The sequence below is a fragment of the Crotalus tigris genome, unplaced genomic scaffold (genome assembly GCF_016545835.1).
Source record: "Crotalus tigris isolate CLP2741 ecotype Arizona unplaced genomic scaffold, ASM1654583v1 scf7180000020745.601501, whole genome shotgun sequence".
NCBI lineage: Eukaryota > Metazoa > Chordata > Lepidosauria > Squamata > Viperidae > Crotalus > Crotalus tigris.
The window spans coordinates 57732-82554 of NW_024098162.1; the positions used below are offsets into that span (position 1 = coordinate 57732).

General features: G+C 42.2%; 1 protein-coding gene across 12 annotated transcripts; it reads right to left on the reverse strand.

Moving 5' to 3' along the window:
- Window positions 1–555: 555 nt before the first annotated feature.
- Window positions 556–24588, reverse strand: LOC120319457. 12 transcript variants are annotated; one of them, XM_039368333.1, is made up of 4 exons: window positions 11952–12481; window positions 7204–7467; window positions 5781–6698; window positions 556–3119 (listed from the first exon to the last, which is right to left on the reverse strand). In XM_039368333.1, the coding sequence occupies exons 3-4, from the start codon at window positions 6685–6687 to the stop codon at window positions 3115–3117; spliced, it is 912 nt and encodes a 303-aa protein (XP_039224267.1). In that variant the 5' UTR covers window positions 6688–6698; window positions 7204–7467; window positions 11952–12481; the 3' UTR covers window positions 556–3114. The 12 variants fall into 12 exon arrangements, with proteins under 12 accessions (XP_039224267.1, XP_039224260.1, XP_039224256.1 ...); XM_039368326.1 differs by lacking the exon at window positions 556–3119 and having other exon boundaries at window positions 4539–6698; window positions 7204–7290; window positions 7387–7467; window positions 12294–12480; XM_039368322.1 differs by lacking the exon at window positions 556–3119 and having other exon boundaries at window positions 4539–6698; window positions 7204–7290; window positions 7387–7467; window positions 11952–12480.
- Between the last annotated feature and the right edge of the window lie 235 nt (window positions 24589–24823).

A 24823-nucleotide genomic window follows, 5' to 3' on the forward strand; every position in this document is an offset into this window, starting at 1 on the left:
GTTACCATGCATATGACTAAGTATATGCATTTTGTCTATTAGGTTTTTCAATAAACAAATCATCAGTTTAAGAAAAGACTCCTAAAATTATTGTTGGGCTAGAATCTAGACAAATAAATCAAAATGTACCCCAGGCAATGTGTCCACAAACTTGCCATCTATCAAGAAATTCTTAATCCACTATTCAAAGAAAAATCTTGGACTCTGCAGAACAGAATATTTGCTAAAAGGGAGCATACCTTGGTGTTGGGGCTCAGAATATCCAAAGGATGCCCCCCCCAGAGCAATAAAATAATGTAATGGAAATAACTGGCCATTTATACTCTTCAGAATCTGCTGTCTCAGCCCAACTAACTATGGAGGAAACTGAGGCAGAGCTTGCCATGCTGGTGATCATTGGGTGGAAGAGCAAAAACAGCTGCCAATTTTGTGCTTACTAAGTACTTGGGTAAAATTATTTCTGTAAGATTCTTATTCCATTTTCCCATGGATTTTTACAAGGGCAGATTGCTATTTTCTATCCAAATGGGCTTCATCCTTCCACACGGAAGATTTGAGACTAAATGAATACCAGTTGTATGGAAGATTTGCATCGGAAAAACACACTCTTGACCAGCCTTCTGCTGTGTGGCCTCATCGAGTCCCACCTCTGGGTGAGTACTCTTGGCTGCATCTTACACCATCCTGCACCGTGGTGGGCACTTCCCATTTTAGCAGGCTCCAATGTCCCTTTGCTGACCCCCCCCACACACACACACAAGGCTCCCCAGCCTACACTGGAGACCTGTTGGCCTTATCTACTGTTCAGGAGCAATCTACTTCCTTTCTGGTTTTTAGTAAAACTGAAGATAAAATAATCCTACCTCTTCAGTCATATTATAATTGTCTTCTTAGAGTTATCTCTTAAGGAGGTTATAAAAGACTTTTCTAGTAACTCACCCCCTCTGAAATATATATAATACCTGAACTGGTAAAGGAACCAGTTTTCCTTCCCTTGTCCTGGGCAAATTATCCACCAATATTTCATGTAACATTTTAATTGCTAAAGAAAGTGTGTCAAGTGGTTGACAAACATAGCCATGAGAAAAAAGAGGATTAATTTAAGGGCGGGGACATATGGGAAAACACATAGATTTACACCACAGATTTAACATGATAAAGCAGCAAGGATGGAGACTCACTTTTGTCTAATGTCATGGGGCCCTTGACTTAATTTTGCCTTCGACCACCACCACCCTCAGGCAGAGGATCTGTCCAGAGCTATGGGTCTCTTCTTCACAGCCTCAGTTATACTAAACATAGGACTACCAGATCTGGGCTACAAAAATCTGGATGACCACAAAAAATCTGGATGACCACAGGATGCCAGGAAAAAGTCAATAGTTTTCTGCATCTCTATTCCTATTATTTAATGTCAGCAAACAAGGATTTTGAGAAAGATTGGGCAGGTCTTCACGCACTTTTGCCTCTGGCTCTATGCATGGCTTCTTTCAGCCCCACCCACCATGACCTTCATGGAAAAAACGCTTGCTAGAACCAAAGTGAAAGTCAACAGAGAGGAGTCAGCAACCTCAGCTAACCGCAGTCTCAGGATTAGGGCTGTTTGGAGGACTTTTGCTCCTGGAACTGTGGGATAAATTGGAGGACCTGATGACATGGCTTTTGGCAAAGTGGGCTCCTTTGGAGGGCACCGGGCAACTGTATCCTCCAGTACCTCTTTGCCGCTTCCTTCTCCTCCTTCTCCATCACCTAGTCACTTTGTCCTGCCCAATTTTAAGAGCAGCTGTGCTATGCTCCTGCAAGGCAGCCCTGACCTTGGCACAAGCTGGTACAATACAGACTTTAGGAACAAAGAACAGAAAAGTGGGTCTGAAAGTGTGCAGTGGTAGTAAGTGTAACTGAGTGTGGAACAGCCAATAGTTAAGGCAAAAGAGTCAAGTCAAATCAATCTGGTTCGTTTTAAATGATTCTGCAATGAGTGTGTCACTGTTTCTCAATCTTGGAAACTTTGAAATGTGTGGGCTTCAATTCCCAGAATTCCCCAACCAGCATGCTAAAACATGAAAAATGCTGGAGTAACTCATTTGCCTCCAGGAACAAAGTGCCCCTGAAATTTTAAAACTCTCACTGCTCGGACAGCACGTTTATTGTCAGAAGCCACTACATAAAAATTGCTTTGTAGTCTTTTGTTTTCTTCTTCCGTATCAGCAGAATGTTTAACTTTATTTTTACTTTTGTTTTGTTTTGTGATTCTGTTCCCAATGGGTAGGGAGAAGTCAAAAAAGCAGCCAAGCTGAGCAGGCAGAAGTATTCTTACACCCCCTTCAGGAAAGTGTCAGCATGGCAGCATTTTGAAAATTATCAAAACTATTGTGTCTATTATTAATAAGTAATAGACCTTATCCTTACAAAGAAATATTTATTCCAAACAGTGAAGGAAAATTTAAATTAAGAAGTTGCTCCTAATTTTTATAGCTGGGATACAGGCATTCAAACTTTGTTGCGTAAGTTTCTCTTTCTGTATGTAGTAATTTCCCACTTTCCTGGGAAAACATTTCTGGTTCTTTCACTTCTGGAAAAATTATGCAATAAGAGAGAACTGATTTCAGGTTACAGTTCTGTACAAAATGACAGAAGGCTCATTTTAAGTGGTTAGACTAGTCTTCAATCCAGAAGACTTCAATTCCTGGCTAATATGGGAACTAAATTCTAATACGGTACTTATGGTACTAGCAGAAAAAACCCAGCTGTAGAAGGCCTAGTTGGATTTTTGGACTATATTTCAGAAATGATGGGGCCCTCTTCATAGAACAGACAGTAAGTCACACAGCCTGACAATCTGTTATGTGCTGCATTGTAGTGTTGCCAGTGGACATGTTTCATTGTTCTATGTCTGTGTGTATAGAGTTATACAGTCTACTTTCCAGATGAAATTGGTGGGAGGGAGACTTGCCTCTTTCCATTATGGTAAAATCTAAAATAGGATTTTAAACAGAGGCATGATCACAATACATTATATAAAGGCATATTTTTCATTCTTCCAGATACAGTAGAAGATTCCTAGTTCTGCAGTCAGAAGCTATTAGGTTTCATTCATCTTTTTGCCCTTCGAGATTATTCTGTAGGAGAAAAATAATGGGGGAAGCAATGGGAAAGTTAGAAAAATATTAGCACTGTGCTGACAATTGAAAATATTTACTAAAGTACACTACAGTACTCATATCTCATACATGTTGAGGATACAAGTAATCCAAGTCTTTATTAAATCACTGAAACAACACACTTCAAAACCAAATGACTAATCAGCTAACAGTTCTTCAACTGAATATTTGCAATGTCAATATTTTCACACTGAAGCAGATGAAATATGAATAAAGCACGTTGGAGCATGTGCAGAGTACTTTTAGCACTCAAAGAGTCAGTTTCCATGCGCATCTGAAGTACTGGGAAAAGTAATTCAAGACATGAGAAATCCAGAAACTTTGTTCTAAATCAATTTGCTAATTTTCCTGGGTTTACCCATCTTGGTAGCTGATGTAGAGGTAGTTCTTGACTTACAACCACGATTAGGATTAGAATTTCCATTGCTAAGCAAGGCAGTTGTTAAGTCAGTTATGCACAATTTTTTTGCCATGATTGTTAAGTGAACTGAATTACTGCAGTTATTAACTGAATCACACATTTGTTATGCAAATCTGGCATCCCCCACTGACTTTTCTTATCAGATGCCATGTGGGAATGTCGCAAATGGTAACCCCAGGATGCAGCACCAGTTCTAAATATATGCCGGTTGTTAAGCTCCTGAAATTTGATCACATGACTGGCAGATGCTGCAACTGCAAGGACCAATGGTACCCTTGTAACTTCAAACAGTCACTAAACAAGTGGCTACAAATTATAATGTATGCTCATTATAATGTACTTCAAGTTTCTATCTAGACCAACCAAATAGGGAGAATGAAGTTATAAAAAGGCAGCCTGGAATCTACCTGGGCTCAGGAACAATTTTCTAATGATTGTTTCCCAGAAGTCCAGTTAGACACGATCAGTTAGACATGATAGGCACTAATATAATTTTTAAAGGAATATAGTACCTAGCTCAGTGGTGGCGAACCTATGGCACGCGTGCCAGAGGTGGCAATCGGAGCCCTCTCTGTGGGCACACGTGCCGCCGCTGCCAGCAGCTTGCGCAGGTCTATTAGGCTGCTGCTGCCGTCCAGGGCAGCAGCTGCACCCAGCACAAAGGAAGTGAAGCGGCCAGCTAGCGAGCTCGAGTAGAGGTGGTAAAGCATGCCCACACCCAGCAAGCCAAAGGCCACCCCAAGCAGGGAAAACCGGATCTCTATCGGCGCCATGGCCCCCCAGTCCCAGCTAGAATTGCATGCCTCCCCCATCTATGCTGGGCCTCCTGCCCACCGCCCCACCTGCCAGACACCCCATGGATCTCCCCCAACCCTGCCCGACCCCCAGAGGCATCCCCCCCATGAGCGGCATCGAGGTGGCCATGCCCACCCCAGCCACACCCACTCAGTGGGCCACACCCCCATACCCCCTTCTGAGGGCACCACAATGCCCTGGCACTTTGCAATAAGTAAGTGGGTTTTGGGTTGTGGTTTGGGCACTCGGCCTCTAAAAGGTTCGCCATCACTGACCTAGCTTCAAGGAAGATTGTACTAAGGGTTGCCAGTTCTAGCACCTCACTACACTTCAGATGCTTCTGGATCAGATTAGTCAACTATAAGCTGTTGCCCAAGGGACACCCGAATGTGGCTCCTTTGGAATTGTGATGACATGCACACAGCAACACATATGTATACCTGTCCTTTGTATCCTGATCAATGCACAATTGAGGACCTCATGACACCATGATGGAATGCAATGAATGTTACTAGTTTCTGGGCAAGGTCTGTTTCAATTGTACATATTTTAATCTTGTATTTTATATTTTAAATGTTATGTTGTATAGTATGCCTTATTTTAATTGTGATGCTTCTGACACTAATAAAGGAATAGGATGTAGGATGCAAAATTCCAGGCCATCACTAAATGGTTCTCTGCTACCACCATTCAGTGGTCATTCAGAGTTTTGCAATCCATTTAAGGTAGCCCTGATTAGTCTGATAGCTATCTTATGGACCATGCAGAGAATGTGTACCTTGTGTCTTTCCAGTATGCCAGCAGTAGTTGTGACCCATTCACCCCACTAAAACTGAATCAAGTATTCCCATGCTAGATGGCCTCCCTTAATTACATGTATGGGAAATCAATATAGAATGTGGAAAGAGCAAGAAAGAGCACACAGTTAAAGGAGGACGGGTTTTCCTTACTACAAACCTTTACAACAAAAGTAAACACCCAGGGTTAAATGTATGCAAATGTAAACTTGGGAAGCACTGAAAGATGGGGTAAGGGGAAAATAATGATACAAGATTTGGGCAACACAATCCTTGACTACTTCATATGGCAGCAAAAAAAAAAAAAAATGGATAAAATGTTAGCTCTTTCCTACCCTCTAGTGGTAATTCAATTTTTGCAGCCAATATTTGGTAGCCCTGGGAAAGAAGGGAAGAAAAGTGACCCCCCCTTCTATCCTTGCCCCCCCCCCCCGCTTCAATTCATTTTGATGAGGATTTGTTCAGAGAATAGTTTTTTCAGCTGGGCCACTTCAGCTGAAAGTGAGGCCAGCTGACTTTGTAGGGACTGGTTCTCTGCCTGGTACTCAGGCTCTTGAGGCGCCCTGGGGACTTCTGTTTCACAATTACTCTCAAATGCCAGGGTACCTGCAGAACACCCTGTGCTTGGCTGCTCCTTCCGTGTCACCAGCCCCCTCCATGGTCCTCCTGGTGGAGAAAGTGGGCAATGTCCAGACTGTTCTCCAGCTAGCTCCTCTGACCCTACCGCCATTTTGAAGCGCAACTTGTGGGGAAGACCTTTGATGCTCTCCCCAGAGTCGTAACGGCCAACACGGCCCAGATCAGCTCCATCAGCTGAAGCATCGGGTACTAGGCAATGCCTCTCATACATAATTCCTTCCTCTGACCTATCACGTTCCTCAAAAAAGACAGGACTTCCCAGGTTGGAGCTTCCTGGGGTGGAAAAGCCAGAGTCCTCAGAGCTGGTAGCTGGCTCTGGATGGAAGGTGCAAGGGTAGTGGGGTAGTTCAGGAGCCACTGGGAAGTGCTGGGGTAGAGTGGCTGGCCGATGGAGTTCACTGGCCAGTGTAAGCGCTGGCTGTGGAGCTTCTGCTGGATCCTGGATCAAGCCAAAGCGGAACTTGAGGGCTAAGAGTTCTGCCTTCAGGCGGGCATTTTCCTCCAGCAGGGCCAAAACTCGTCCTTCCAGGGCTAAATCACTGACCCGCCGTTTCTCTCTCGAGCGTTTGGCTGCTTCGTTGTTCTTCTTCCTCTTGTCCCAGTAGCCATCATCCTTCTTCTCATCTGGGGTGAATTCTCGCTTGCGCCGGGCCATGGTTGAAGGCACCCCTTGCTCTTTCTGCTGTGCCCCCAGGCTTCCAGCTGCCCTGAGCAGGGACTGGCTTAACAAGCTATTGACAGAAAGGAATGACACAGTCTCCTCTGCAAAACAAGACACGGCAGCCTGGAGCTCACACACTGGCTCAGAAGTTGGAAGTGCTGATAGAGGTTCTGATGGAGGCTGGGTTGGAGGTTCCTCCAAAGGCAGATCCATCTCCCCAAAGTCTGCAAAATGAGAAGAAGGAAAGCAAATCAGAGCATATTACAGCTGTACCCACTTGGGGAATGCCAGCAAGGTCAAAGAGAAGGACATGCATATGCCTAGCCTGCTGTTTGGTGGCCAAGTGGTTAGAGATCTCTGTAGTTCTGAATCTTGGGTATATGGATGCTCCCACAGCTTCGAGGCCTCAATCATAAGACCACCTAATAGAGGAAATTTAGAAAACCCCAACTATTTGTTGCTCTCTGGTGGCTGCTTTGATAACACTTGATATCGCTACTCACTACAGAAAGATGCAGTCCCATAACATACATTCCTATTAGCCACACTAAATTAACTGCACACAAAATCACAGCAAAATATGAGGTTTCTAGAAGATTGCTATATCTCTATATATCTAAAAGGCAGAGAGGCAATCTTTAAAATATTAACATTTATTAGTCATTCCTAAGATGCTTTTAACTGCATATTCATTTATCCTCAGAATAGTCCTCTAATAAGGTAACTTACTATTTATGACTCATCTACAGATGGGCACCACCACCACCTCAGTTCCTGCTGTGCTGTCTCATGGGGAGGTTTTGGAGGGGAGGTGTCCTGGGAGGGATGAGAATGTCAATGTATGCTCAGGGTATATATTCCCACCCAAGGCATGAAGGTCATCCCAGCTATACAGCTAAAGCAAACAGATACCTATAGTGAACAGCAGTAATACAGGAAAAGGCTGGAGGCAAAGGATCCCTTTAGTGACCACAGAGAAGGCATCCATTCATGCTGTGTGGGAGAAGGCAATGGTAAACCACTCCTGCACTTTCACCAAGAAAACCACATGGACAGAGAATATGAAACATTTGATGGCACAGTGCTGGACAATGACCCTTCACGTCAGATGGCATTTAATGAGGAACAGCTGAGGATCTTTTGGGGTACTAATGGTACAGTATTTATGCAGTGACTAGATTAAAATCTTTGGGATATCTAATTGCTGATCTTGCCATTCAGGAAAAGAAAATCCAAAGCTGCAAAGGCAGAATTACAGTAGGAACAGGGAATGTAAGAAGCATAAACGGAAGAAAATTGAAATATGAAATAAAATTACCATATAGTAACATGTTAGGCATCAGTGAATTAAAATGGGCCAGGATTAAACACTTTAATCAGAAGATCACACTGCTTATTACTTAGGACGTGAAAAACAATAAAGGAGTGGAGCTGCTTTTATAGTTAGGAAGGACACAGTAAGAACGGTACTTGGCTACAATACATTCAGTCACTGAATAATACTGATTAGATTTTTGTGAACAACCTTTTAATGTGATAATCACCCAGATTTGTGCTCTTGATACAAATTTGTGATCACTAATACAAAAGAAGAGGAGGTTGATGAGTTTTAAGATCAAGTTAAATTTGAAATTGACAGCCTGCTGGCAAGTTGTGCTGTTTGTGATTGGGGACTGGAATGGCAAGGTTGGAAATACTGAAGAAAATGTAGTTGGACCGTATGGCTTAAGAAATCAAAATGGAGCAGTAGAACAACCAATCCATTGCTGCTGGTCCAATTAGTTCTTCATAGCTAACACAGATTTCAAGGTCCAGTGTAAGTATAATTTTAAAACGAGCAAAACAGCCAAGAAATACATAACAGGTTGCATTTGGTAGAGCAGCCATGAAGGCCTTGGAAAAGATATTCAGTTGCTGTGATGTGTCTATATTGTATCAACAAAGATCAAAATAGTGCAAGCAATGGTATTCCTTGTGACCCTCTATGAAAGCAAAAGTTGGACTTTGAAGGAGTAGGATAACTCTTTAAAACCATTTCTCAGAGTAGTTGACTAGCAATGCCTTAAAGATTTACATTTTATTTTGTTATAAATTCAAATAATTTTATCTTCTACCTGATACATTATGCAAAATACATTTGTTTGACCCAAGGCTACCTATAGACAGTGTGGAATTTTTTAGGCTATCCACTGTGGGGATGTTTTTTTTTTTTTTTTAAAAAAAGAAAAGATTCTCCAATAAGAAACAAAAACAAAATTCATATGGTAGCTGTAATACAACTATTGTGCAACATCACATTAAAGTTGTGATCAGATAGAGCATATTACATAAATAAAATTTAATTCATGAATAAGGGATGGGGTCTTCAGCATGGCACACCTCAGTAGCACTTAAGACATATATAAAGCACACTAGAAAAATAAGTGGCAAAACAGGGAGCAATGTCACTACGGAGTCTATGTTTACAATCAGCCTAGGTTTCAACAGCAAATAGAAATGTTTATCTTCAGCCCTGCCTCAAATGAGGGCAATCTTCTCCTGGCTTTTAGAAAAGAGTAAAACGGTTTATTTCCTTATTCTGCATTCCAGGCTCTGTCATAACTAGGACATGCTACCCCCTCTCCCACCCACGGTTACCCTATTACCCAGTTCATCTGGAACATTCTGGCCAAGAACAGGACAAGACATGCTATTCTATCAAAGGAGCCTGAACAAAAACTCAATTCAGTGAACGAAATCATCAGAAAAGCCACAAATTTGCCCTCCCACTGCCATCCCTAATATTATTTACTGCTCTTATAGACTGTTTCACTGGGCAGGGTTGAAATACTTATCCACAAGGTCTTGAACTGGCAGAGCTACAGAGTGTAGCTTAGAGCAAGATGTTCACATTACAGCTATCCATGCAAGTGATTTATAGCTTCATTCAATGATTGCTATGGTGATTACATGCTAATGCAGACAAAACTGCAATGGCTAGACAATGCTACAAATCATTAACCAAGGGGGGATGTCTTCTTCACAGCTGAATTATACTAATATTTACCAGTTCTTTTGCTGACAAAGTACTATCACAAACAGAAAAGCCACTGCTGCCACTGGCTACCTTTAGTCTGCTTCAGGAAGGTTGCCAGCATATGCGTTGCCTTTATTTGCTATATACAGGGAATGTTTGAAACTCATGGATTCCCCAGCGTTGTTCTCATTCTGAGAGGGTCAGTTTAGGGACCAGGTGAGTACTGGGAGAGAGCCATATGTGGAAGAACTGGATCTTCCTATTGCCCAGAGCAGAATGGCCTTAGAAAACAGTGCCTGGGCCTCAGGACAGAAGTGCTGCATTAACTTAAAAAAGACAGTACAGTACCCTGATCCCATTTCCTCAAGGCAAGCTGATTGTGACTCCAAGCAAATACTTGAAGTACTTTGCACCCACAGCCAAAATACATCTGGTCTGCTTAGAAAGAGAAATGCTACTTTAAAACCAGAGCAACCAAAAACAACTTTGACCTGCCTTAAGAATGGATTTGGAATGAGATGAAGGTGACCTCATGAGGAAATAGTAATTGGTGGGGCACATTTGTGTCATGGTTGGGTGCAAGAGGGGAAAGGCCTGATGAATACATGATATGAAGGAGAACTCCATATTCCTCTTGTGAACATTGATTCTTTATGAACTGCTTGTTGACTGACGCTTACCCCACACCAGTGGAATCCGGGTCATAGGCAGCCTTGAGACCCGTAATTCGACTAGATGGAAATCTGTTAAGAGAGGCATTTTTGAGCCTTGGGGGGGGGAAGAAGGGGGGAGCCTTGATTTTCAGACTATCTGAGTTGCAACTCTTGAAGGAAAAGCAGTGTTTCAAGGTACCTATGTCTTATTCTGAAAACATATATTGAAGAGCCAACAATATGTTCAGCTCCAAAAGGATGACCTTTCTATCATTTGGAAAAACAAGAAGTATGAAATACTTTTACCGGATTACCCAAAGATTTTCTCCAGCATCTACTCTAACAACATCTATAACCACAGCGGCAGCATGGATTTTGCACGTGCTGTGTACTTAAAGAGTCAAGTTCTGCACTAAGTCCCAGTGTTTCAGAATAGTTTCAGAGCAAATACAACATACGTCTGTCTCCTCCAATGTAGATCTTCCATTGAGAACAAATGGAGTGGCTACAGAGTGCTGGCTTCCTATGGAGGTTCGAGTATGTAATGCTGCATCTAGGTAAGTGAAGAGAACTCCACAAAAATATACATTTTTGATCAATCCAGGGGATTTAATATGCACAACACTATAGCATTAAACCATACACTGTTTCTGTAGTATTTCATAAAATTTATAACCTTCTTATCACCACTTGTAGATATTGTATGAGAAGAGCTGTATTAGTTTATGATGACAAAAAATCAGGAGCCTGGTAGCACCTTTTTTGACTTATAGTTCACTTTATCAGATGCTTAGAGTGGCTAGGCCGGTGTAGAATTTAAAACTGGATGTGAATTCAATTCATCAAAAGATTTCAGGCAATCTCAGAAGGTTTCAACAAGCACAACAAACACTATAATTACAATTATAAACTGATAAGTTGCTTGTAATCTGTGTGATATGTAATCTGCTGATTTTTGTGCAGATTTGTCTTCTCTCCCCCTCCCCTACCCCACTTTATATCACCACTTGGACAGTGTGTGGTGTCACAACATTCTACACACATCACATGAGCAAATCAAAATACTATATAAGAATACAATGTAAGCATATCAACATTCACATCCTTAAAATAATTTGACATTGTTTAAATCATATCTGTCATCCCAAATTTTCCAAGTAAAGACTATTTAAAAATAAAATGGTATGGTATAAAATAAAGAGCATGCACTGCATTAATAAAGAGCATACATTATTATATACCAGAATCATCAGTGTATATCTACACTGACCCAGACATCCAAAGCATCCATTTTTTAAAAAAAGAAGTAAATAACCAGGTAGGCTTAAATTTATTCACAGCCAATTTATCTTCCAATTCTGCAAAAAACTCTTATTCTAAGTGACAGACAGGAGACAACTTTGCTTAGCCATTCAAAAGTCCAAGGGAAGCGTGCTTTGCACATGCTCAGAGGCATGTGCTGCCCCTAATAAAATAGGGGGCGCCAAGCCTTGAATGGAAAGAGATCCAGAAATGCATTTCCAAGTCGAGAGCTGGGAAAGTGGGAGGGGGTTGCTTCTCTTTCTTTGTTCCCTCGGCAGATCGGTGAGGAGAAACCCGAAGAAGCGGACAGGTCCTATGGTGAAGTGCGTGTATGTGTGTGGGGGGTCCCTTGCGTTCTCCTAGAGCTAGTAATGGGTTACTGGGCGCTTCTGTGTAAGGCAGGGAGGCAGCGAGGAAAAGAGGGCGGCGGGTGGGCAGAATGAAGTGGGGCAAAGAGGAAGGCGATCACAAACATACGAACAAAGGAGTAGAGCCACGCTGCTCACCCTTGCGAAAGTAGTCTGCAATTAAGCGCAGGAAGTGATTTGTTGATCCAGTTCTCAACAGAAGCGACCTCTATCCTGCGCTATCTCCTCGTACCCTGTTATTTTAAGCGGAGTTGCAATTGTTCGTAACTACGGGTCCTCTGAGTATCTGAGAGACGGAGTACAACCCTCCCTCTCCCGAGATTCTCTGGAGCAGGAAGAGCTGGAATCAAACCGGAGAGCGAGAGACAAGTCTAAACGCATCACTTTGCTGTACCGTAATGGACGCGATATTTGAAACTACATCAGCCCCCCATAAACTTGTAAGCAAATAGAAATCAGGATCCTTTCGACTCAGTCAACCTGCTTTCGCCCCTGGCAGAGGCCAACCCCAAGGCGTCTGCGACCAGGCCGGCGGCTCCCTTTCGCCCCGGAGGCGTCACCTCGCTTGGCTGGAGAACCTCCGCTCCGCAGTCTGGACAACAGGGGCCCCGGCGGTAATTCTGATCTTGCGATAGGCGCCTCCCCAGCGCATCAGAGACGCCCTGGCTGAACTGAGTTCAGCCGAGGACGCCGCCTTACCTCAGTTAACTCCGGCAGCCCGCCAGTGGGAAAAAAGCGGCGAGTAGCCAGGCCAGCGGCACAGCTAATGTTTCACCCCGGGCTGTCTTACCGCCTTCGGCTGCCGCGAAGGAACCTTTCGCTCCGTCCCGTCGGCTAACTTCAACCTTGGCGGGATCCGCTTGGGTTTTTGCTAGAACCCCCGGATGACGACCGGCGCGCGCAGTCCACAAACACAGCCAAGCAGTAAGAAGCAAGTGCCTCCTCCAGCTGGGGAATCTGTGAGGACTATCCTCTTTCAAAGCATCCAGTTCGGGTTTTCCCCTCCCCTCCTCTCCCCTCCCCGTTCACAAAGGGCAAAGGATCTTTATTTAGATGTTATTTGATTTTTAAAACACCACTACAACGTATCAGAAACCCCCGGGAATTTATAGCAAATATCTGGTGATCCGTTAACTACTGTACAGCGGGCCACGGACACTTTCTCTCTCCCCCCCCCCCTTGCTTCGCAAGCCTGCGTCTGCATTTATATTGGAATTTTTGTTCCTCCAATGCCCAAAATTTTATATGGCCTTAGACACTATATTGCTGTAAAGAAGGATAACGTATTTTAAAAATAAAAGTTTGTTAAAAATAAAATAAAGGATGATGCAGTCTGGAGTGACTTGATTATGTGCCAGTGAGTCATTTTCAGTTTCCAGTGATTGACCACATAGATTTTTCTTCAACCTGTTCTTTCAAGCCTCCTAATGGTGCACTTGCCATCATAACTAAGTCCATCCACCTTGCTGTTGGCTGTCCTCTTCTCTTCCATCTTTCCCAGCATTAGAGCCTTTTCCAAAGAGCTTGATCTCTGTATAATCTGTCTGAAATCAGATAATTTGAGCCTTGTTTATTTATTTGTCACTGCCTATTTGGTTATTTTCAGGGTTATTGGACATTGATGCACCATAAAGCAATATGACACATATTTCCAGATTATATCAAAGTGTCAAGACTGCATGGCTTTACAGCACACAGGAAATATAAGGGAAGGATAACAGTTGGAATAAAAATGTAGAGAGAAAAGCAATTTAAACTATGCAGAATGGACCACTTTGTTGGCTGAAAGTAATAAACACTTAAAAATTAATTATCACATGGAAGATAAAAATCCAGAATAATGTTAATTATGGAAAAGACAAAACCAATGCTAATCTACAATTTGTTTTCCTGGGCTTATTTGAAGAGGGTTGCAGGGGGATCAAGGAAGTCAAGATGACTGCCACAGTATGTGATAAAAACCTCATTCCTTTTTATATACATTGCATAAAAAAGAATGGGACATGTTTTTAAAATGGTGGGACGTTGGATGGTTATGGCCATCATCTTGATTTTTTTGGACACTCTCCCTTTGGGCATTCCTGGGCTCAAGAATAGATAGATGAACAATATGCTGGAGAAATAAAGAGATTAGTGTTAGGAAGGAGGGCAATGACAAATTTAGGCCAGATGATGAATTATAAAAACATTTCAGTGATAATAATGATCAAAATAATTAAAACAAATGTTTTTTTCTGTTTGAAATGTATGACACTGAAACTCAGACCATGAAGAGTGAGAGAGAGAAAGGTACTTCTGAATTATGAATTCAGAGACTGTACTTGAAAATAATGTGGGTTATAAGAAGAATCAGTTGATCATGGACCAAATAAGGACTGCTTCCTTCAGGTCACAACCAGGAAGCAAAAACTCACATACTTTTAGTATATAATATATAGATAACAGACTAGAAAAATGACTATATTGGAGAAGATTGAGGGAAATAGAAAAAGGGGGTGACATAAATAAGGTGGATCAAAAAGATTCTGAGTTATGACAGGTCAGGATGACAAGTCCTTTTTCATAGACTCAGCAGTAGAACCCAGCTTGATAGAATTTAATTGAACAAAACTGAGAACAATAATATAACATATCAACAGCATTTCAGATAGAGTATGAAGCATTAGAACAGTGGTTCTCAACCTTTTTAATGCTGCGACCCCCAACCGGTCGTAAGTCGAGGACTACTCAACCGGTCGTAAGTTGAGGACTACTCAACTGGTGCAGCACAATTTGCAGAATGGGACTTTTGGCGGGCTCAGCAGGCCAGAGACAGCCTGGACAATTCCTATTGGCTTTTGAAAGCCAATAGAATTAGACTCTATTCAAGTGAGTCTATTCTATTGGCTTTCAAAAGCCAATAGAATAAAAGTGAGTAGCACAGCTAAGGAAAAGGGAAAAATGGCGGACTGCATTGTTTGGTGACCCCCGTGAAATGGTCGTTTGACCCCAAATGGGGTCCCGACCCACAGGTTGAGAACCTGTGCATTAGAAGAATTGTGGTCAATGTTATCTGAAAGCAAAAACATCTATTGTATATATGTATGTGTGAGAGGAATAGATATCAATACATTTGATGTACAGGAGAGAAAGAAGAGTTGCAGTGGACACTCTCTTTTTCTTTCGTGTTATGGCCAAAGCTACAAAGTAGTTATAAAGTCAGGGGATGCACATTTTATTTTAAAATATAGAATTGCCATAAGTATGGTTGTTACAGATATAGCAAGATAGGTCAAATCGCTTAGTTATAAGTTGACTAGTTATAAGTCAACAAAGTATGTGTGGACATACCATAGATTGAAAAGATGTCTTCCTCTGTGCATATTTCAGGCCTGTAATGGAAACCCTCTTACAACTACAATTTTAACTTCCATCACTAAGTGATGCAGTTAAAATCAAGTCACGATTTTATGTCTTTTGCTGCAATTGTTAAGTGAATCACACAGTTGCTAAGTACCTGAATTGTGATCACATGATCACAGAGATACTGTGGTAGTCATAAGTACTAGGAGCAGTCATAAGTCACTTATTTTTAACATTGTTGTAACTTCAAACGGTTGCTATATGAATGATAACAAGTCAAGGTCTACCTGTAATTCCTATAAAATGCATTGGACTTATCTCCAGATATACATGCACTCATAACATTTTTCTGCTCCTGTATAGAGCTAGTTTCTGAAATGCAGTTATGGGAGCTGAATAGCATAACTCTAAGGCAGGGGTGTCAAACTTGCAACATCACATGATGCGTCGTGATGTACCCTGACTTTTTTGCCATTGCGGGCAATGGGGTGGGTGCAGTTTTGCTATAATGATCCGGTCTGCGGGCTGGCAGTTTGTCACCCCTGCTCTAAGGGATGTATCGCTTAGCATCACTAAGCAACTAGCATTCATCTTTTGGAACAGGAATCAAGTGAGCCCAAATGAAATAGAGTAATGAAATATAGGCAGGTATCCAAAGCTGAACTTGTTTGGACAATAATCCTTGAGATACTTTCTGTGATTTTATTTTGAATTGAATTAACCATTGAGAGACCCACATGTAAGTTAAAAATGCATTCCTATGCACATTTTAATAATAATTGAGTAGAATCATACAATAATGTTTCAGTTGCCTTCCCTAATGGTGAGTAAAGAATGCATAATACTTGGGGTGTCAGTTTAATTGAACATTGAGATTAATTCAGAATAATTGAAAACACATTTAAGGGTTAAAAAAAATCCAACATTATGGCTACTGTTACTATTATTATTTCTTTTGAAAAATTGAGTGCATCAACACTTGATCCTGGGTGTAATCAATCAGTTTTCCATTGATTCTATGTACCTACTTTCCCACCATCTGTCCTTTTGTATTCTTCCATCACCTCTTTCACTCTGTGATTTCTGGCAGCTTCCTATTAAGTAATAATTTACTCTCACCTTCTAGAAAACTAGTACTGATGGGAGCAAAGTGAAACGAAAGAGGCAAACGAGATAGAACAAGTATTGGGGGGCGGGTTTTAAATGACATTTATTGTAACTGGTCCATAATGCATTGCAGAAATCTTACATGACTGAATCTTTTTCTTTAATCTCTTTGTTGAAGCATGATGTAAATTTCAGTTAGACCCTTGTTCAGTTGTTGCCCAGCAGGTTCCTTGCCTCACATTATTTCATTTTATTTATTGAATTCTTTTCCTTTAAAATATGGGGAGCTGGCTCACTGCAAAGCAAGGCATCAGGGAAAATTATTTTCATTAATGCCACTGGGCTTTACATTGATCCCACATACATTGTTAGCAATTAAACTTTATAAATGCCTGCAATCTGGAAATGCATATTTGGTCTGGAAACATTTCCACCTGAGAGGGGTACCTTGTGATAAGGGATAGCATCAGCAAAAGGTTAGACCGTTAGAGCAGTGGTTCTCAACCTTCCTAATGCCGCGACCCTTTAATACAGTTCCTCATGTTGTGGTGACCCCAACCCCCCATCCAGCTGGCCGGGAGGGGCAAGAAGGCTGCTCTGCCCAGCCTGGTTGAAGAAGTGCCATTCCTCTCCCTCTTTCCTCTTTCTCTCTTTCCTCTCTCTTTCTCTTTCCTCTCTTTCTCTTTCCTCTCTCTCTCTTCTTTCTCTTTCCTCCCTCTTTCTTTCTCTTTCCTTTTTTCCTGTTTCTCTCTTTCCTCTCTTTCTCTTTCGTCTTTCTCTTTTCTCTTCTCTTTCTCTCTTTCCTCTTTCCTCTCTTTCTCTTTCTCTCTGTTTCCTCCCTCTTTCTCTTTCTTTCCTCTCTTTCTCTTTCTCTCTCTCTTTCCTCTCTTTTTCCTCTGTTTCTCTCTCTCTCTTACGGCTGCATCGTCAGGAGTCCCTGCCACCCCCGGCCCGGCCACCGCCCCTGCCGGGACTCCACGCTGCCTGGCCTCTCCCTCCACCCCTCGATGGAGCCATGGTGGGACAGCGCCCACCCGAGCCACCTGGGGGGCAGCAGGAGGAAGAAGGAAAGGAGGACGAGGAAGCAGCCGCCCCAGCCAGGACTCTGTGCTGCCCGGCCTTACCCTCCGCCCATCGATGGAGCTGCAGTAGGGGCTGGTGCCACACGGCCCCTGCCAGCCCCTCTGCCAGCCTGGCTGTTTCCCCCCAGGCACCCCTCTTGTCCTGGCACCCGCCCAAGCCACCTGGGGCAGCAGGAGAAAGAAGGGGAGGAGGGCAAGGAAGCCGCCGCCAGCACCGGGCCCCAGGAGGAGGCTCTCCTCTCCTACCATTGCTGCATCTCCTTCTTCCTTCCCGGCAGCCTGGACTACGGCACTCCTTCCCGGCCAGTGGGGCCAATGGTCAAGCTGGCTAGGGATTGCAAGGGCTGGTCTCCCTTGGGCCACAGCTTGCGGGGGGGCTGGCCCGCTCAGCGGAGCCTCCAGTGGGCCGCTCCCAGCAGGGATCCCGGGGCTTCCCCGGGCAGCTCCAAGGCCACGAGGCCCTGGCTGTGCTTCTCCCAGGGGGTGGGGCATCCAGGCACAGGGCCAATCAGGAGCCCTGCAGGAGGTAAGTCCGCCTGAGAGAGAGAGAAGGGAAGCGAAAGTGCCTCTCTGTCTCTCTCTCTCTCTGCAAATGGCGGAGGAGGACATGCAGAGACGGATGCGGAGCGGTGTCTCGGTTCCTAAGACCATCGGAAATATGTGTTTTTCGATGGTCTTAGGCGACCCCTGTGAAAGGGTCGTTCGACCCCCAAAGGGGTCGCGACCCACAGGTTGAGAACTGCTGGATTAGAGGATATGATGTGGTGTAGTATAGTGAGGAAACTAGTTTTCCAATTATGTTTTTATTAAATCAATATCTTAAAATATTTTACATAGCAGCCTTATGGTGAATGTGCAACTTCACCTCTGGCAGCCATTTTCAGAAAGCACCATAATAGGCTCTCTCCAAATTGCAAATTTCGCCAGTGACTCAGAAAACTTTCTTATTCTTGTTTTAGTCTACATATCCTGTCTGTTTGGGCAATGATGGTAATTCATTTGCAGCGGCTGGGAGTCAGGGGAGCTTTTATTTTGAATTCATTCCACTCAGATGAGATATAGTATTATGTAGTCATACTCACTTGCTCTTAACATATTCAGTCCAGGCAATGTCATCATCTGCTTGCAACCCTCACTTTTTTCTGTTGCTTTTTTCAGTGCACTACATCTGTTAAGGAAGCGCTGGTAGGAAGGTTGGGTTTGTGTTTATTCCTATTTTTACTGATTGTTCTGAGCCACCTAGGATCATTGTTTGAGATAGGCAACCATATAAAATAAATAAGTAAATAAAATGGAGTAGCTAGTTTTACAATGTCTTTTGATTTGTAATGCTGGAAATTGTTCGAAAGCAGTATCTGAAAGTGAAATACATGAGAACCTTGAAAATATTTTCTATTATGCAGTATTACAGCATGAGTCCAACTTGTGAGTCCATATCACCCAAAGGAGAATACAAAGAACGGAGTTGAAGATATAAAGTGTACAGTAAATGCCTTATATATCCTCAGTATCTACTTGCATGCCCAAGCTTATGTTTGTTTTGGCAGTGCTGTTCCAGTGAAACCAAGATTTTGATTCTTGCTTAATCTTGCCCTAGTTACATAAGGACTCCTGATCTAGTATGTGATATACTTTTTTGCCAGGTAGAAAGTACTTCAAACAGATGGGCAAACTGCCATAGCTGTGTGCAAGTGCATTCGATGTAATCCACCTCTTTCCCAGCATCTTTATGCAAACACACTCTATAGATTACACAAGCTCTCGCTACTGTTATGTAAGGGACTGGCATCAAACCAGTATACCTTGTAGTATATCCCAGATCATTTGATAACAGCTGAAAAACATCAGCAAACAAAACACAGATGGTGATGTAGGGAGAAAACAGAAACCACTTATTATTGTTCAGGAAGAACATAAGCAAAGGTGCTGTGCCATCAGGCTGGATACACACAGTATGCTTAATACCTCTTAGTTCCTCTCACTCTCTCACCTGACTTGTGAATGGGTAGCCAAAATTCATTCTAAAAAGTTTTGATGAATTTCCAGATGTGATGACTCTATCCAAAGAAATAATTATGAATATGAAACAAAGAATAATGTAATTCTGAAGAGGTCCTTCAGAATTAGGGAGAAGCCTGCTTTTGAATTAAAGCATGGAGCCAAGCACAATGCTGTAGATAGCTGGTTGAGACAAGGGCAGCCTGAAAAATAAGGAAAGGTATCCTAATCATTATGAGTAGATCCATCTGATTTCCTTTTTTTTTTTTTTTTTGTGGTTGCTCCACATTCCATTGAAATGCACTAAAAGCACCCTCCAAAACAGTGAGAAAACTAGAGTGTTTTTTTCTGCTCAGAATGTTTTATGCCGCTCTAGGAAAGAGAAAAAGTAAAAAGGCAGAAGGATGAAGGATGAAAAATGATAGATTTTTAAAATACAAGAAAGAAAATACAACCAAGGAGGGTGAACTCGTGTGTGTATAGTGGCTGGGAGGTCACAGCAGTGCATTCATTTTATAATATGTACCAGCATAGAACTTAATGTTCCCAGGTGGTTATTTATAGTGTTTGTTACTTCTTACTGTCTGTCCTTGCTCTCTGCACTGGGATTAGCTGCTCATAACCAAGCCAACTGGGGAGGGGGATTGCTAGGTTATCTAGAAGACCTGGAAAGGGGATAGAAGATAGTGCTGTGCAAACTACTGGAGCTGCATATATCTCACTGTTTTATAGACCAACACTCTATGTGTAATACTTATGCTTTCCCCAGTAATGCAGATTCATATAAAAACATATTTAAAAAAATTAAAATCCACCTAGGAAATATTTATGGATACTAAGGTGACCAACTTTTTTACAGTGAAAAGGAGGACACAAATAAATTGAAGAAAAAAATATTGTAAATAAAAGAAACATTTTATTCATTGCAACAATAATACAGACAACTTGCATGTGCAAAGTTTGCCAGCCGGGTGTTTTGGCGCGCTCAGCAGCAATTCCTATTGGCTTTCAAAAGCCAATAGGGGGAGTAGCACAGCTCATGCAAAAGTTGAAAAAAAAAAACCATCAAAAAAAGGTGCCGGAACGCTGTTATGAGGGGGAAAAAAAGCCCTGCAGATTAGTCTTCAAATATCGAAAAGGAGGACATGAAAGAGGACACTTTTTGAGGGAGGACAGAATTTACAAAAGGAGGACTGTCCTCCCTAAAGGAGGACGGTTGGTCACCTTATGGATACAGGAAGAAATGGGGCTACCCAGAGGAAAGCAAGCCAAGCTAGAACTTTAGTGAGTGGGGAATGGCCTAGTAGTGATTTTAATATTTGAGTTTCTTTTGTATAACTGTAGCTTTCCCCTTTGCTCATACACTGCAAAAAGAAAAGAGCTTCATTTTAAGAAATGCAATGCAGCAAATTATGCACATTATTTATTTGTCCTTCCTTTCTTCTGGCATCACATAATTTCTATTTGCAAAATCATATAATCGTAATGTCAGTGTTGTTTAGCCATGTCCTCTTTAGAAGGCCTTCATTAGGCATTTTTGCCATAGAAATTAATTAAAAATGACCCTGATATTTATATGGAACTTGAATTCTGAACTCTAATGTTAGCTTATTTATTTATGCTTTACTAATGGAGAAATGGGAAAGCTGCTGAAGAAGGGGCAAAGTTCTCTCAGTCCTAGATAAAATTAAATTTGAATACCACAGGAACCAAGCCCCAAATGCAATATTTTCTTTAGTATTACAGAAGAAATAACATGGGTGGCCTGTATTTAAGGAACCATAAAATAATGTAGATTGAAAGGCCCACTAAGAGTATTCATTTTAGAATCTACAAAGTGTGGCTGGATGACATATCTGAGATTTTTCAATATTTTATTTATTTATTATTATTAAATTTGACAATTACCTTTATCTGCTGCCCATCTCTCCAGGGGCTACTCTAGGCAACTTACACAAGTAGAATATAAAATTAGAAAAAAAAATGTAAATAGAACTACTGTAAAACAATGAAACAATAAAAATAAATAATGAAAGTACAGCAATATGAATTAAAAGATGGTCGGGGAGGGAGCAGGATGAGAAAGGGGGGAGGTGGGGTCTGCTATTAGTCTAGATCAGTGGTTCTCAACCTTTCTAATGCTGCGACCCCATAATACAGTTCTCCATGTTGTGGTGACCCCCAACCACTTATATATCACCGGGTGCCAGGGGTGTGGCCAAAGAAAAGGGGGGAAAAATGGCGGACAGCCTTGTTTGGCGACCCCCGTGAAATGGTTGTTCGACCCCAACTGGGGTCCCGACCCACAGGTTGAGAACCACTGGTCTAGATAGCCAGCTCCTGTGTGGTACTCCCCTATTGGGTCCCCAGGCCAATGGGCAGAGCCGGGCTCTTATGGAGGAACAGGAAGATGGAGGCAAACCTTACCCCAGGAGGCAGGGTGTCCAGAAGGCCAGTGCTAAGGCAGAGAAGATACTCTTCTCCTTGATCCTGCCTGCCAGGGATACACAGCAGGCCTCTCTGCTGGCACGAGCAGGATGGGCCTGTCCTAGTAGAATGAGACGGTTCATCAAGCAATCTGGACTCATGCTATGATGGGCTTTAAAGGTCATAACCAACACCTTGAACCTTGAACTGACCTGGAAGCAAACTGGCAGCCAGTGCAGCTCCTATTGTAGCAATGCAACATGGGCCATTTTAGGGGCCCCAAAGACTGCTCACACTGCTACACTCTGCATTAGTTGAAGCTTCTGAATGCATTTCAGGGGTAGCCCCATGTAGAGCGCATTGCAATAGTCCAGACGAGAAATGACTAGGGCTTGAGTGACTGAGTGCAGGGAGTCCTGATCCAGGAAAGGCTGCAGCGGGTACACAAACCGAAGTTGGGCAAAAGGCTCTCCTAGCCATGCCCACCACATGCTCTTCGAGCAGAAGTATGTAACCTTTCATGATCATTATTTCAACAGGCAATTTGCTAGTTAAGAGGTTTGATCTTCTGTATTTTAGTGTGTACATGCTAATTTATATGATTGTGGCAACTATCAAGAGTATTTGTCAAAACATATTGTGAAATCATATAAAACTAATTGGTTTAATTGGTTATTTTCATTACATACATCTTTTATAATGCTAAATTGGAAATAAATCTATGTTTTATCAAGAACCACATAATGCCATTAAATCATACTTTTGAATTGATTAGGACAGGGTTCCTCAACCTCCGGTCCATGGACCAGTACCGGGCCACAGCATGCCAGCAACTGGTCCACACAAACAAGGAAAGCCCCATCCACAGAATGCAGGCAGCACACAAAACCACGCCCTCTCCGGTCTGTGGAAAAATCTCTCTCCACAGTCTCTGGTGCCCAAAAGGTTGGGGACCTCTGGATTAGGAGTTGTTGCTAACTGTGAATTGCAGTAGTCTAAGTGTGGTCCATAATATATAGAAAACCAAAACTCTATGGTTGAAATTTGTTCATACATTAAAGATGTGGTAGAGAAAAAATAAATTTTAAAAAATAACCTGATATTAACAGGTATCAATTAGCACATTTGTTTAGTTGATTTAAATACACATGTTTGTATTTCTGGGAATATTTCTGGCTTTCTCTAAAGCTTTCTCTAACGTGGCTATATCCTGCTTTCTGTACTTTTCATAAATTGAAGCCTATGTACAACATCTCTCGTTGTGTTGTGGATGTATATATAAATTTGGTTACTTCAACCATGCTTTGACATTTCCATTATTGTGTGTAGCAAAATATTTTGCTACCTAACTAGAAACATCAAATGTCGCCCACTGCCTGAAAGATACAATTACAATATTTCAGAATACATCTTTTTGTCTATCTGGAAATAAAATATGATGTGAATAAGGTAAAGAACATTTCAAGTTTTTCAAATACTCCCCAATTTGACAGCCTAATAATTTTGACCAATGTTGTTTAGATATTTATCCAGAGCATTTAGTTAGCCACCAAATCAAATAGTGTGACTCCGGATGGCATACAAATATCTTCTACAACAAATATAAAACACAGTGGAAAACAACATACCACATCAGAAACTAATTAAAATAATAAAATAATGGCTACAACTAAAATATACTGTAACTCATTCAATTGGAAGTCTATTCATCGTGACCAAAAGACCTGGAGAAAGAGCCAAGCCATAGCTCCTTTTCCAAAGGCAAGAAGGTTCAGGCCCAACCATATATTGGGGGAAGATTGTTCCAAAAGGCATATCCCAGCACTGAGAAAACATACTGCCAAAGTCCCATAAAGTGAACTGGAGTGCCCTCTCCCTGTTGGGGAGCTTTTGGGACAGGCAGGTACCCTTGGAGCAGGGAGTCCTACAAATACTCTGGGGTCCTCTGCCATCTAGTGCTTTTCAGATGATAATCAGGACCTTAAATTGTGCCCAGAATCTAAAACACAGAGACTACATTCCATGTATCAGACCATCATGCTTTCACTCATATTTTACATCCTTCCTTTATTCTTAGTTTCACAGACTTAAAGATCTGTCTTCCTTCTTTCCTCTTGGTCCTTTACCATTGACTCATCTGGCATTCCAAATCATAATCTTCCTTACTATAGTCATCAATTGGTGGCCTCATAGATATTGACTTGCATTATCTGACATGATCAATCTAGGCTTTCACATAGCATTTTTTTTTTAGCAAGATAGAGAAGGCAGAGTTGTTTCCATATCATATGCTATCATATGCATATCAGTTTGGGTATACTGGGGGCAATATGTCACAGATGCAATCAATGCCTAATTGTGCCTTCAGCATCCTCATGCTATTCTGTGCAATTCAGAATCTGAAACTACTTTGCAGACAAAGCGACTGCTTATTCCCACCAAGTAGGAGGCCTGTGCAGAAGGTTGAGACACCCTCGGGATATGCTTTTAATATACCATATGAATATGGCGATTTACGTATTGCCTAGAAAGGATGCAACATCAAAAGTATTAAGTATAAGGCATTAAATGTACTAACTTTTGTCACTTATGGGAGGTGTGGCCTTGTACACGTGGCACTACTCTTCCATGTCTTTGGCTCTACTGGCTCTTGAGAAATACACTCGGTTCTGAGAAGAGGCCGAAGCACCCATTTTGCAATGTTGCCACGGCAACGGCAACGGGATCGATAAAAATGAAGCGTCAGAGTGGCGCAAGGGTACGATTTCTGTCCGTATCAGAGGAACGTTGCTCTATCTACTACCATATCTCTGAGAAAATTTCCTTTCTATTTTGCACTGATTTGAAAACAGGTAGGGTTGAAGATGCGAATCTCGCTCGATTCTCGCTCGGGACTTCACGATAGTTTGTGTGTTTCGGAAGTCTATGCGAGGCACTCTTGCTCTGCATTTTTCTTATATCTATCTTATACGGCAACAACCAACCCAATCTTGCCTCGGAAGTAACGGAGGCTCCATCCACGTGGTCCGGGGAGGGGCGGGCACAAGCAGGTCC